We start from the raw sequence: 15,492 nt of genomic DNA, 5'->3' as shown, positions 1-15,492 counted from the left end.
AGCTAATAATTTTCCAAGCAGTTATGAGAATATAATCTTGAATACTTTTACATTAAGTGTGATTCCACACAGAAAACTGTTTAAAATAAGTAAGTTTAGAATTTAATCTCCAAATTTAATTTAACAGCCCCTCTGGGTATATTCACATCCATTATGTGCATTGGCCAAAATATCATTTTTTTTAAAGTTTTGCATGCAAAAATATGAAAGCAGTGAAATAATATAGAAAAACCAGCAAGAAACCAAAGCATCTGAGATATTTAACCATCACTCAGTAAATTGAACCTTATTGATCCTATGATCCATATAATATAGAATTAATCACATAATGTGTACTCATCGCTGGACTGTGGTCATGAAAATGTTATAACCTGGATTAAGTTAACTTTTGTAAGATGAAGCATGCATGCACAAAGAAAAAAAATGCATTACTGCAACAACAGCCTCTTTTTCCCCAAACATGGCAAATATGAAATCAGTGAAGATAATTACAAAAATCAACATACCATAAATACTGGTGCTAGTGATCATGTCTTCAAGCCTAAAGACAAGAGAGGGGGAAAAACAGCAGAATCGGATTTTTCACGAGGAGGAATTCCAAAGGTTGCTTCTCATTACAGGCACTTCTTTTCTTCTCTTCTCTCCTTCTTCTTTCCTGCAGCTATCAGATTTCACAACATTAAAAAACGCACGGTCCCCTGCGTGTTCTTCCCTCGGATCCTATTCATTTAGGGGCCGTGTAATTTGGAACAATGCAAGACGGAGGAAAAAACGGAACATGGGAGCATAAAGTGGATTGTTTTCTTCTTTGGACGCGAGAGGCACACTGCAGGCACGGCTGGAGCCTGTCACTTCTTTGCGCGAGTTGAAACAGGAGAATAGGAAGCATGAGGGGACTGGATGACATAAAACACACATTCTTCATGCCGCCCATTAGAGGAAGAGGCTAAACCAGCGTGATGCACCCCCACCTCCTCCTCCTCCTCGCCTGCCTTTACTTTTAAAATAGATTACTTGCCAGCAGTTGTCCCACTAAGAGCTGCAATGACAAGCCGTCTATTAACCCCCCGCCTGCGGTTATCGCTGCAAGTTTTATTCAGGCTGACATGCAGAAAAAAAAAGACAAACTTCTCGTTTTGGGAAAGTTATTGGCTCCGGCCGTGTGCGTTCTCCTCGGACGCATTATCTGCAGCGTCCCTCTGATCCCGACACCGCTGCTTATTATTGACAAGTAATGACCAGGATTCTTTTGCGCTCTGGAGGAGCCACACCGGCCGCGCGCTGCACTGCAGCTCCGTGATGCGCGACACGGTGTCTTTGCGCGCACGGAGCTGCTCCCGTTTCTCTCTCCCTGTAACTGTTAGCGCCGCTGACTCACACAGGAGATAAAGACTTACCTGTGTAGGTGACCGGGGAGAGGGGAAGCGTCCGGGTTTCACAGCGGCATCGATCCGGTGCTGAGGGCGCAGACGAACGGCTTCGCTGGGGGTTAAACGCGGCTGCTCGCCATTTGAAACCATTCCAAGTTAGTGAGGGGAAGACTGACCACAGCCTCTGCCATGTTGGAATTCCAAACCCTGGACAGCTGCTCCGCTGACTGAAGGCAGCGCTGCTGCGCACTGCGCATGTTCTCTGAGGCAGGAGCCAAATTCAAAGAGGAGCCACGTTAATGAGCAGCAGCTCACACAGGAGACTATAGTGACATTAAGCTACAGCCGACACGATGTATTAACTAAATAAATATACTGTGCTGGAACCTGACTTCTTCTGCCCTGCACTGTGCACGTCTGGCTCATTCTGATATCATTATTGATATTTAAACATAATTAAACTATGTTTATTAAATACAAATAATGTTAAACATGTGATCAGCTTTAAAAATGAATTGCTTAACACTGGTCTGCAGATTTGAAGAATAACCTCAATACTGATCTACAATACTTTGTACTACTTATTTGGAATCATCTAAATTAACCTCAAAATGAATCTCACCAAACTACTGGAATATCCTCAACTGATTATATTCCATGGGTCATGCTTTGTCGCTGTAAAAGCAATATTTTTTTTTGCTAAGACTAAGGCCAGAGATTTTTTTAAACATATGAATCATGGCTGTCTCACTAAAGCTGCGTCCAGTTGTTGCAGCAGTTGTGCATATCTTCAGAAATCAATACTGTGTCTGCGAGCTGCAATACACACATGAACAGTAGGGGGAGTGTGGGTGCAGATCCCTGCCATTACCACAATGTTTTTGATTTAAGTGCCTCACATACCTCATTCTGGCGCTGGGATAATTTATGCTATTTTTTTTAAGTTCTGTAAGTTTAGATTTCTTGTGGTGTGCCTTCTAGTGGAATACACCAGTAACTTGCATAATACACGTGTAATAGTAAGCATGTGAAAAGTTACGCTCACAACACATCTGGTTGTCTAGGTGAACGCAAGCTAGAATATCTCCAGCCTCGGAAGTTAATACTGATACCTATCTTATGCATGCTCACTAAATATGAGAAAATAGACCTGAAATATCACAGCCGATCTTAGCTTAGCATAAAGAATAGATATAAGGGGAATTTGAAGATGCCGCAGGTTGCCTGGAAACTGTACAGCAAGGACAGAAACCAGCCAGGAAAGATTCCCCCTGTAAAACTACTGTTTGTTGTTGATAGACTTTGGTTTTTGTGTGGATTCAACTAATACTTTAAAATGTTAATTAGTGAACTGTAGCAGTGACGGTGGGCATGATTATGTTAAGACAGACTCGCTGTTTCCTATGTTTTAAATTTTTATACCAAGCTGCTGGCTGCTCAATATTTAGCAGGCAAATGTGAAGGCTGTATCAATCCTCTCAACTCTACCAAATATGTAAAAATACTTTGCTTTAAAAACTTGTTTTGACACATTCTTTTTCCAGGGTGTTCTGCAGCCTCTCTCTATTATCTGCACACAGCCTTGAAGGGTGAGGTGATCTCTTCTCCTTTGGGGAGGCATTGCAGGAAGACCCTGGTTAGACACATGATATGAGGATCGGCACCAAAAGTCCCATTATGCCCCTTCATATCCATGCCCAAGGCCCTGGGAGTGATGCATTGATTCAGCCTTCAGAACTCCCTTGACTGCGCCATGCTAATTCTGACTGCATGAGCTCTTTGGAGAAATCCTACCCATAAGGCAGGACATGGAGCTGTTCTAGACAGTGGCAGATACTGTCCAGTGTCAGTCATGTACAGTATGAAGAGATTGTTTCTTATTTTCATCCCAGCAAGAATAGCTTGTCTTCGAAAAATAACATGCATAAACTCGAGTTATTTAGAGACAAAAAAAAGGCAGATTTTGTCAGTTGATTTTGTCAATAGTCCAACATTTAGAGATCCGAAGAAGCAAACAGTCACCATAATAACATAGTGTTTGTGAGTTCATCCAATCGGCTGCTAATGTGAAGATGCCAGCGCTCATCAGGTAATTTTCTGGCCATAGTTGAACAATATCGTGCTAATACTCAGCTGACCAGAAGCGAGTGTCCACGCTTGTAGGAACAGCCTGTGAAAATCTCTGTGTGCTGTGGAGGTCACGGTGAAAAAAAACAAAAAAAAAAACAGCAGTGCATTTCCAGGTGTGGCCACGTCCATTGTCTCCTTCCTCATATGGGCATGTTCAGTCTGTGCCTTTGTCCTTGTGTCAGCAGGCAGGACATTCTGAATTATTTTGCTCAGCTGCCTCCCTGAACTCTTGCTACGGCACGTCAATACACACATCATGCGTACACCCGCACATACAGCTACAGGGATCACAGTTCATGTCCATCACACACTTGAATCCTCCTTGACATGGATCAAACCTTGAGGAAAAATATATGATTTGGTGTCAGACAATTTCAGACTATATTTGGTTGAAGTAAAGATTTTAGGATGTTATATGTTGTTTTGGGATATAATGAAAAACACATATTCGCATTTTTGCTTTAATTACACAAGAGTAATTTATAGATGAATATAAGGTGATATGTCTTTAAATTTATTTCACCTATAATTAGAAAACACTCTGAATTTACAAGATTTGCTGACACCCACTTTCCTATCCAGCAAGCATGCATACATACATACACATATAAACACACACACACACACACACACACACACACACACACACACACACACACACACACACCGCACACACTGAGAAAAGATGGTTAATTTCCCCAGGAATGAGGTTGGGGGTTTTAGAGCAAGTGACTGGCTGTTTTTTAACCTCCTGCCTACAGACTCTTGTGTCATGTGTGATCACTCCAGTCATGTTGCTGGCCTGGGTGGTTGTTATTTCAGTAAAGACCGACTTTGTTGGAGGAACCAGCTGAGTGGTGTCTTTGTTTTTTCACATGCATGCATCATAGATATAAAACAGAACTTTTCTATTCCCCTGGTCAGTGGTTTGTTTATTTACTGATTCATCTTTACTATGATTGTTGTTTAATATTGTGCAATAATAGCCATCAAACCTCAACTGAAAAAAAAAAAAAATCAAGTTATATCCCTGGTGCTTTTCCTTTTCAGACATTTAACAACTTGACCAAATCTGATTTGGGGGCTTTTCATGGAGCAGCGCTGTAAACAACATAATTTGCCAGATTGCATATCTCTGGGCTATCGGATATAGAGATCTCTGAGGAGACATAAGACGCAAGACACCGAGGCATACGATTGTCGTCTAGTATCTGCAATGAAACATTTTTACTACAAAAGGGGCAGCGGCTATTATGGGATGAAAGATGTGTAAAAAGTGAAGAATTACAGGCTTGATTTCCCACATTATTTCAAGATGTGTATCCGAGTCCCAGTATAGGCTGGAGCTTAAGTCCTAATAGGGACAAGCTTGAAGTGAATAGAGCCCACAGAGGATAAGCTACTAAATCTTGCAATAAAAGCAATGTGATTTACAGTAAATTCCACAAGGCTGACAGTGCCACAGCTGAGGGCATAAACACTCCTTTCAATGCTGTGCCTCAGTTCTGTCTGCTGTGAACTACAATCACACAGGCGTGCCGCTCAGCAGCAGTGACTTTGATAAATCACCAGGAAGTCCCACTGTTGGCTTAAAACTAGAACTTGTTCAGTTGCAATTCTGCATTTGTCCCTCTTTAATGTGTATGGAAGTGGCTTTAGCAGTAATCTGTCAGTGATTGATTAGGTGTGGCCAAATCCCCTCGCTGCTCTCCTGTGCCGGCTCACCGTTCCGCCGCAGCCGTGTATTTACAGAAAGATGGCTCTGTTAGGGAAGAGGCATCCTTATTTACCTGCAACATAAACATGGATACTTCCACTTGGGCTTCTGGACACTCAGGATGACCAGTAGCAACACAAGAAACAAGAAGTGACACGTTCTTATTGGTGCTGAATTCATGCACTGGTGGATAAACCAACAGGTTTATTTACTATGAATGAGTTTGCCTTTTGAGCAGGAGGAAATCACATTCATGCTTGGGTAACAGCGGAAATGCGCACTAATACCTCAATACAACACAGTCACCTTTTATCTGGTGGTATAAAAACATAAATCTAATAGATGTGCATGCAACTATTAAAACATATTTATTTTGAATGTGACACAAGAGGTTGAAAAAGCAATTTAGACAGGGGACTGGATATTGATCACACTTACCAGCAGATCCATTTTAATTAAATATTAAGAGAGTGTGTTGCATTGATGGCAACCGGGCAGCAACCGTTTCTTGCCTTTCTTTTGTCATGATTAAAAAAGAAAAGAAAATCCTACAAGCTAAAAAAGACCACACGCTTTAATAACACTTGCATGCGTGAAGTATGAAAGCTAAGGCTGGGTTATATCCGCAGCATTTTGTATTCAAAGAATATTTTAGTTATTTTTAAAAGAAGGTCTGAGTATGAACATCCGTGCATGAATTTTAATGGAGATACTTAAATGGTAATTATTCCACTCAGGCTCAAACGTAGGTAACAAATGGAATTCAATCAGTGTCCGTGCATAATGATGGTCATTAGGAGAAAGAAAATAATAATGACATCCTATCTGCATTAAACCTGCAGACACTTTACACAATGATCCCGCAGCCATTATTGATCTCCATGGAGATAAGCAGTTGTCACTTTTCAGCAATGTGCCTGAATGTTAAATACAGCTCATTTTGTTTTTCTGCAAACTATTTCAGCCAGCGCTAAATTTTCATTGAATTCACTTCGCTGTACTTGAAATCCTTGGTGTCGTTCCACATGATTGTAATTTTGCTTCATTGTCAGTGCTGCCTCTCCAGTCCTGCCGTGTTTCAAGGTTTCACAAGGCTCGTGCAAAATGAACATACACACTTGAAACTGGGCTGTAGTGATATTTAATGAGCTGCTCTTGCGTGTGCTTGATATGTGAGTGTGTTATATGTAATACAATGCAGCCATAAAGAAATCAAGAATTGCAGCTGCCTCCTACTCATCACTGCATTATGTTTTACAAAGTTAAAACTGAAGGCAGAATGCCCAGTGGTTGAAGCAGCATTCATCAGCTCATAAACTGGAAAATAACAAGTACACCAGTTATTTCATGTACACTGCACAGACTCTTTAGACAATGCCTCAGTTTTCATCTTTGTACAGCTCATTATTAGTTGAGTGTTGTAACAGTTGCTTACACATATTGCACATTAGGCAGCATGCATTGAGCCTCCTCCAAGACAGCCACTTGGTTGAATAATTAAATAAGATCTCCAATCAAATGATCCATGATTTGCATGCCGTCTGTTGCCAACTAGCTCCATCTGTTTGGTTTTGAGAGCTCTGACACAGTGGCTCGTGTGAGTGAAACAGCAATAATGTAATTGTGGATGTGACAGATACACCAGATGATGCAGAGACTGTTCGAAAGTCTGGTCCAAGGCATACTGTACAGCACGGTGTCATATGGTCCGCCAGAAAGCATGACAAAAACAGTTTCGTGTGCAGGCTCTCTGCTGTCTCCTCGTCACGATCAACTTTAAAGAGCCTCTGAAGGGACATTTAGACGCACGCTCCTGATGCTGGAAACTGTATAAAGCGTCTTTTGAAGCGCAGCTCCCAAAGTTACTATATATTAATTGAATAGCGGGCGTCAGAGCTTGGAGGGTGAAGGACAATCGGAGCAGGGGGCAGTTTGGCTTGGAGCCAGTGGACAGTGCAGAGCAGGCCTCCGCTCACAGCAGCAGGCAGAGCCCATGCCGGAGTCCACATCAGGAGAGACAGCCTCTGCTGCTTTGATGGATCTGTGATAGCAGCCAGTGTCTACCCTCAGCTGGGGTTCAGGTATTCACCACCAGTAACACATTACTATCCCAGTTTGGATTTCAGGTCTATTTTCTCTTTTTTCCCCTTTTAGTGGTGCATTTGAAGGACGATACAGTATCCATGAGCAGTTTCATTTCAAGATAACTTGTCGGTTATTAGATAAATATGTGTTTAGTTACAATTTTTAAGTGTTTTATCTAATTCTTAGAATAATTAAGCTTAGTTCCTCTGAAGATTAGGAGTTTCCTAAACTGATTAAATTAAGTTAAATCACTGCTAACATTACGTATCAAACTTGACAATTTACAATTAAACTTTATTTTTGCAAACAATAAAATATAATTTAAGCTATTGTCATAGATTTAGATATCATCAGCTCTACAACTATCCTCCTTTGTAGCCTTTTATATCGAGGCAAGTTCACTTAATACTAATGTCATACAATTCACATCTCTCCCTTTTATTAGCTTCATTAGCTCCACATTGACTCAGTGCCCCTTTGCCCATCACAGGCTAGTGCTATCCTGCCCAAAACAGAATCCCTTCATGATCCCACAACATAATGTTTTGATGCCATTTGAGGACAGTTGAAAGAAACCATGAAAATATGTTAAATTAAATGATGTTTTTACCCCTTTGTATAAACAATTTATTGTGTTTTTGTCTCATCTTTTTAATAGTAACATTAGTTAAAACTTTTTACTTTAAGTCAAACATTAAAGTTATTACCTAAATACCCCATGGTTTCATATTGACTAATATAATATTGAATATTGTAGCTGTGTGTGCAAACAGGTTTACAATAAAAGCGATATTTCCTTAATTTCTTTTAGAATTGTTAAGATCCTATTGTTAAACTGGGGGATTTAAACTACACGTCCCACATTATTCACAGCATTTTTTAATAGTTTATGATTAACACAAAACATTATGCATTTTAAACATGAAAATTATAATATGCAAAGTCAAGGAATCTTACACAAAATATGCACTGATATCGCCATATCAGTACATTTTGAATGTAAAAGTCTTAGATTAATTTATAAATTATTGAAAGAAAATGTGTTTGAAGGTGTATGTTTTAAGAGCTCAAAATCAATGTTATTTTAACACCTAATTGTGTAGGGATGTACTGCACTCATGCATTAAGGGTTCAAATGGGTCTGATGGTTAAACACAGGTGCTGCTTGGACTCTTGTGTAAAGCCACATCTTTGTATCTCAGCCATGGAACTAGTGAGTAAAACATCTTCTAAAAAATCTAAATTGGCAATTTTCATTTTCATGTTGCTGTTATTTATTCCTCTGTTCTTCGGTGCCATGAAAATATTTACAAGAGACTAAGCATCAGTAATCATTAATACATAGAACATATTTATAGTCGATGTGGAAGAGATCACCATATGTGCAGCCTGGTATATATAGCTCGGACAAATGTGAGAGAGGAAGAGGCTTGTGAAACACAGTGCCTAGAGTTGGATTCATTTTGCAAGCCAATGCTTTTGCAAGCCAAGACTTCCTGATCGGCTGTAATCCCCAGCTTTCACACATAAGTCATTGAGAGCGATGGAGTCCCCTCTGTTTACTCACTCCAAACCAAATGATCTTTCACAAGTAGACCACTTCAGATGTGAAATGGAATTTGCCAGGGTGTTCTATCCCAAGTCTATTTCTCTGTACGCTTTACCAATTCCCAAATAGGGTTCAGTCGCTCACAGATAATGTCTGTGAGGATTGAGCTCGGCTCCTCTGCTGTTTTAATGGCCCACGGGAAAAGGCATTTGACGGAAGTAAAGAAGTACTCTTAAACACATACGCAGCGCTGGATTTCATTTTGTTTTAGGTGCTGTCATGCATTTGCTCTTTGGATGCTGTTATAATAGTGTGCAAATGATTTAACATAGCACTTACACTGAAATTACCTATATTGTTTGTTTGTTTTTTCAGATTCAATGCCAACATTTATATAAATCCTCTGGATAATAACATGGAACAAAATTAGGGTTCTTCAAATTACTGCAGATATATCTGATGCAATATAAAATATAATTTCTCCTCAAAAATAATAGCGGCTTTCTCCGTCGCATGTTTGCGCGTTGGAGTTTAAAGAGTGTAGCTGATTGCTTTATCTTTCCACGGGTTGACAGTGTTACTGCTTTGGTATGTAGTTATGATAAATGGTTGTTTTAGGAGGGCTGCATTTACTTTGTAGAGTCATTATGAGAATATTATGTATGAGAAAACAGTCATTAATATTCATTATAATTGCAAACTACTGAGCTGAATGCTGATGGAGTGTGTTCAGATGCTCACACAGGCACAGCTCCTTTTTCTAATGTATCTCTCGTGGCATCTGCACAACAATAAATGGAGGTGTTTAGGAAGACGTCCGTAACCCAATCTGACTTTTACTCATTTTTCCACTCAATCAGGACACTCATGACACTCTTGTGGGAAGAAGAAAAATTTACATACAATAGTCATAACATGCGCTTGTCGTGCAAACATCACAGATGTCATGGTAAAGATATAAACTCAGAAACAGTGCGTTATCAGTAAAACTATAAAGATGATGAGTTTATGGTGGCAGAGATGTTTTACCAAAGCACACACAAAACAGAAAACACGAATGCAAAAGCCACAAAACAGAAACAACAGAAGTGAGCGACGACGGATTTTGACAATGAAACGAGCAGAGTTATGGACACATGAAAACCTCTTCAAACCAGTCACTGCTTAAAATGTGATACTGGTCAAATTGGGATGCTGTGGTTCAGGTGCTTGAAGCGCCCCAAAAAGATAAAAACTAAAAAATACACACATGCACCTTCAACACCACAAATAGACAAACATCACATTTTCTGCTGCAACTGGCCTGAAACGACGGCTTACTTGTCCGTAACAAAAAAATATCGACTACAGAAAGTGTTGCTTACTTCTGTTATAATTGTGTTTCCCTTGTGCGGCTTTTGCAGTTGTGTTGCAGCTCCTGTGTTCCTGTTTTCTGTTAATGCCACTCTATGTATTTGACTAACTTTTGTTGAATCCAGTGCATAAGAATACAGCGTTCCTATTCCAGTTGATAAGGACTTCAATTTTGCTTGTGTCTGGTAATTGTAGTAATGTTGAAGAGAGGAGCACTGATAGTCTAGTCTGTGTGAGTGAATGAGGCTGGCGATGGAAGGGAAAGGTCAGGCCCCAAACTCGCCTCTCTCCCCCAGGGCTCCGAACAAGAGGTGCCGGAGAACACCACAAACAATTAAACATGTTGCTTCTCAGGGTAGAGCAGCCGGACTCCTGTTGGTTCGAGAAGTTTTCTTCTTTCATTTTTTTTTTACCTTGGTGGGTTGCTGTTGGTCACTCTTCAGAGCAATAATCTGCAGGTCTGAGCAATCAATATGGCCACGACAGCTTCTGCTTCCATTAGCGGAGACATCTCTGGAGTGCCTGTGCATGAGCAGAGGAGCACACAACGGGCATCAACGAACACATCTACACGCAAAATGCACACATACACGAACAAACAGATGTATTCAAGCTCATGCACAGGATCATCCGTTCACACATGCACCTACACACATGGGCACTGACACATGTCTACTGTATTTACAAAAGCAAATTACACAAGCATGACAGTGTAAAACACAAGTACCTCTTTGTATATTCACACAAAGGTACTGTATATTACTTTATTGTATCCATTGATTATCTCTGCCAAGGAGGTAATGTTTTCGTCAGTGTTGGTTTGTTTACAGAATTACCCAAGAACTACTACTCTATGAAAGAACCTGTTGCTTTTGGAGTGGATTAGTGGGGTGTATCCAGGAATTTAGATCAAGACATTTTATCTTCAGAGTGCTAAATTCTATGTAAAGGTGAAATTTGGTTTGGATCATATCAGTGATCCTGGTTTTGTGAGGGGATTGTGGTTTTGTTAACATATACAATTTTCTCTGCTACAATATTCACTCTTCTTAGAGTAACTTATTCACCGTAAAGGTTTAATGATATTTTTTTAGCTCAAAACAACAAGTTTATTTATAAGAAAGAGCAGAAGATAGGATGAGTATTCACTTAAACATCAAACCAAAAACCAACAATTCTTCCTGACCTTGATCAAAGTGGACTAAATCAGTATAGTCCACATGAAGTTTCTCACAAGCTATACTTGAATATAATGAAATTAGTAGTATGCATGTGCAAATGTAAAATATAGGAAATGGAATAGGTGCATTTCCCAGTGCTTAAACCTGAACCAAAATGACCATGAGGAGGAATCTGAATCTGCCCTGGAAACTCTTTCTACGGAACATGTGTTAATCCATGCAAAAGAACATTCAGCTGCCAAAATCTATTGTTTTGATATAGTCATCAGATTTATGACCCAATTTCTAGATTTCCAGTTGTAGGTTTAAACAAGAAGCCAACAGAGTGATGAAAGAACCACATTTCAACAGAGTAAAGATATTGAGTGGTGCCTTACTGAGAACTATATGGTAGTCATCTGTTGTTGGTGAACAGCAGGTAATAATAGAGCAGGGGCCTCTGAGACAGTGTTGTGTGTGCCGGGGCTCATCCATCTGTGTACTCTCCTGCTCGCACAACCATGGATTCAACAAGTGAAACACCACTGGCACATATCCAACAAGAAATGGCCCCAAGGAAGGTGACACTGCAGCAGCTTTACTGTTACACACAAAGAGATACCTCGCTAAATGCTTCCTGGTAGAAAAACACAACATAGATAAAGAAAAACATGAATGTTCTCTTGCTAATTGTTTGTCACCACAACGGCGGCAGAATTACTTGCATCTTTCAACTCAAAGTTCATAGTCTCTATAAGGAAAAGGCTTACGGTCCTGTATGTGAATATAAAGATGAACAACTTGGCATCTCCCCAAAAGTTAAGGTTATGTCGCAAACCCTGCCGCAAATAAAATGCTAAAAATGCATCAAATCCACAAGGTGGGTGCATTTGTGGTAGTTCTGATGTGTAGAAGGGGAAGGGGACTCTGGCTCCAAGTAACATCTTCAGCTTAAGTCTTTATTATACATTGTAATACCTGTAGTAAACGGTTGTGCAGGGATTACTGAATAGTTTGTTTAACTAATATAAGGACTGTTCCAAATGCAGTACATTTACGCATGTGTTTGTGTGTGGGTAATATTTTCAATTCTTCTCTCATCCATGCTGATACATTTCTTCCTGTTGAGTCAGTGCAATGATATTTGGAGAGCAATCCTGAAGCTGAAAATAACACATGCTTGGTTTGAAAGAATTCTTATCATCTGTTCTTTTATCACTGTACTGACAATAAGGAGCTGATGCCCTGCGGGAAGGTGATTCACGATCTGGATACACAGCACAAAATCACATGCATTTATACTGCAGGGGAGATAATGATTAATAAAACGTTGAGAGTAGTCAAATCCAAATCAGAGACACTTAACACATATGGTGTAGAGAAGAGGTGGGACTGCTGCTTCCAGAGAAGTAGCGTTCTATTTTATGATGTTACACACTTGTTTGTCCTTTCTTTGGAATCTAAAGAGTCTGTTATGCTGGAATCACACAGGGAACATGTATCAAAAAAGAGGAGAAAGGATTGTTTAAATTTAAATTTTTGGTGATTGGTGTTATAGTAACTATATTTTCTCCATTTCATCCATTTTACAAGATAAAGGCTATTCATTTTCTTATCTCTGTATGAAGCAGGACAATGTTTTATTGGAAAGTTTTCTGTGTGAGCGGTGTGCAGTCGCAGCAGGTTCAATTTCTCTTAATTGTTCAGTGACCTTTCTACATACCCTCAGCAATTAGCTGATGAGTTTGTCTGTGCTGCGGGTCAGCATCATCGGGTCGTAATCAACACAAACACAAAGAGGCTTCTCAGGAAAGGAACTGGCCCGACATTCAAGCACTCTTACCTTACTGCATTTTATTAATTACGAAACAATAATCAAATGGTGTTTGATGAAGGGGAGGCCCACAACAAATGTTAACCTCGATGCACCAAGAAGTACAGTGTTCAAGAGTTCATCAGGTGGAAGATTCTCATCCCTGTAATTATCTGCCTGTAAGTGTGTGATTTTGAGAAAGCTACGATATGTAATCACAAACATATTCATGACCCTTAGCCACCCTTTTTGCCGAGGGTCTAGTAGTGAAAGGACTTGTTGAGTACAGAACCAGTAGTTTTCATGTGTTGACAGGTTCACATCATGAATTATAATTTCTTTTTGTCCGTCTGAAAAATAAATCAAGCATTCAACATTCAACTTCCAGTTGTCATGATCACTATAGTGGCTCTGAGGTGCAAAGCATGGACAATGGACTCCCCCAAAAATGTAATTAAGTTACTGTATGTATATTATGCAGTTCATTTAATACATTATGAAGGAGCCATAATGATGATGTAGAGCATGTTTACTTGAAAGGTGTAAAGTCAAAGGTTAGACTGGAATCGCAGACACCAAAGACCAAGGTTGGTCGTCTGAAGTCTTACATCCAGTTCTCTACATGCTACTTAAAGTCTCCGGTTGGTATTTAGTCCGATGTACTGGACTGGCCACTGCATGTGCACTAACAGCAGGCTGTACTTATTATTGTCTAAGCCAGCAATCAGGTGTTTGCACAGGGACATAACTAACCAGTTTTATTTGAATCAAAGGATTGGTCAGAGAATTCCAGTAATTATGGATTCCAGTGTTTCCTCTTTGTGGTTCTGGACCATACATGTACTCTGAGGGAAGGGGATGATAGTACCACAGAACAGTGTCATGGTCTAGGTCAGCGAGTTGGGTAGTCATTATTGTGTTGCCATGGAAAAGATGTGTCACAAACAGTTTTAATGAGGGTGTACAACTCTGTAAACGACTGAGTGAGCCACTATAACTGGGCCACATTGCAGCACCACTCCATTTGGCTTGTTTTCCCTTACCATAAAATATCACTGCCAGTCCACAATATACAGAAACAGGCAGTTAAATATAGACTTTATTATATGTTCATACATAGGCTACTGGTAATTAGATGTAGAAAAATGTTTATCAACACGGCGCCGTTCTCCCACCACCTGAGTTGTGATATTCCTCTAAAGCTGCAATTATCAGAAGATTAAGAAGTTCATGCTGCTACAACAGGATGCTGCGAGAATGAATTTTGGTACCAAGAGCATTTGGCTGTTTGCCATCGCTGAAGGTGACAGAAATCTTGCCGATCTTGCACGACAGCGAAGAGGGGGGGGGGTTGGACGGAGCCGGCTGGGTGGAGCTTATGAATATGAAAGTCATTGCTGTTTGGGCTTCCACCCTGCCCTCGCTGCCCCGGTCCACCAGATCAGCTTTACTCAGCAGATTCCTTTCCGGTGGGAAACAGAGGAGAGGCAGCAAGCGGCTGAAAGCAACCTGAAACGAGCACGTGGCAAAAAGCCCCCACTGTCCTGATGCTAATTATTGATCAGATGATTAAGGCAGATGAAGAGATTTTTTTTTCTCTTGAAAGTGAGAGCTGTGATTGTGCATCCAAAGTTGTCCAGAGAGACCGGCCAAAAAGATCAATACTTTCAATCACGCCAGAGAGCTCTTCTGTCAGTCACGCTGAGTAAGGTGATTACAATTGAGTCTTAAGACAATGAAGAACTTCACGGGGCTTCCTCAGGCACAATCAGCCTCCACACAGGGAGTCTAATGAACTCAGACCTGCTAAACAGGCCTCCAAACCACTTCAGCTGAAGATCCTGAGAGACTGGCCCCTTCTGCACTGCTGCCAAACTCACCAGCACTCACCTGCAAGCACACACAGTGTGCAAGCATGTAGACACAAGTGCTCTCACACACATACACACAGGCTAGGAGCAGCAAAACTGCAACCTTTCATAATAAGAGAAAGAGAAACAGCACTGATGACCACTGAACCCTCGCATGGTGCCCTTACACAAATCATTCTTTCCTCTGTGTGGAGTTTGGAATGGGAAGCCATGTGCTGGCAGGAGGTTACATGTTCAGAAGCAGCAGGAAAACCTGACAGAATGATAGCTCTTCTCACAGTTTATTCAGAGCAGTCAAAGCAACCATTCATTTCTCTCTCTCTTTCTCTCTCTCTCTGACGAATGGATAAGTAGACAAGGATAGTGATGTGATTTTGAACATAATATTTCAAACTCAGTGCTGCTGTGTTTCACTGTTTTTTGACACATGGATGGAAAGAGTCA

The 15,492-nt window shown here is 40.4% G+C and overlaps 1 protein-coding gene across 3 annotated transcripts in view; it reads right to left on the bottom strand.

The window, feature by feature from the left end:
• Positions 1 to 1,768, bottom strand: part of fign (fidgetin) — a 33,023-nt gene extending 31,255 nt beyond the window's left edge. The window contains exons 1-2 of one of the 3 annotated variants that reach the window (XM_020089836.2): positions 1,398 to 1,767; positions 507 to 661 (exon numbers count right to left, since the gene is read on the bottom strand). In XM_020089836.2, the coding sequence (XP_019945395.2) occupies positions 507 to 531 (25 nt within the window). In that variant the 5' untranslated portion in view covers positions 532 to 661; positions 1,398 to 1,767. Of the gene's footprint in view, positions 1 to 506; positions 662 to 1,397 lie in introns of all 3 variants that reach the window. The other 2 variants (XM_020089835.2, XM_069533154.1) reach the window with 2 other exon arrangements.
• Positions 1,769 to 15,492: the final 13,724 nt, after the last annotated feature.

This window comes from Paralichthys olivaceus, chromosome 10 (genome assembly GCF_024713975.1).
Source record: "Paralichthys olivaceus isolate ysfri-2021 chromosome 10, ASM2471397v2, whole genome shotgun sequence".
NCBI lineage: Eukaryota > Metazoa > Chordata > Actinopteri > Pleuronectiformes > Paralichthyidae > Paralichthys > Paralichthys olivaceus.
Note: the sequence above shows the minus strand (reverse complement) of the source record. Positions and strands in the feature narration are given on the sequence as shown.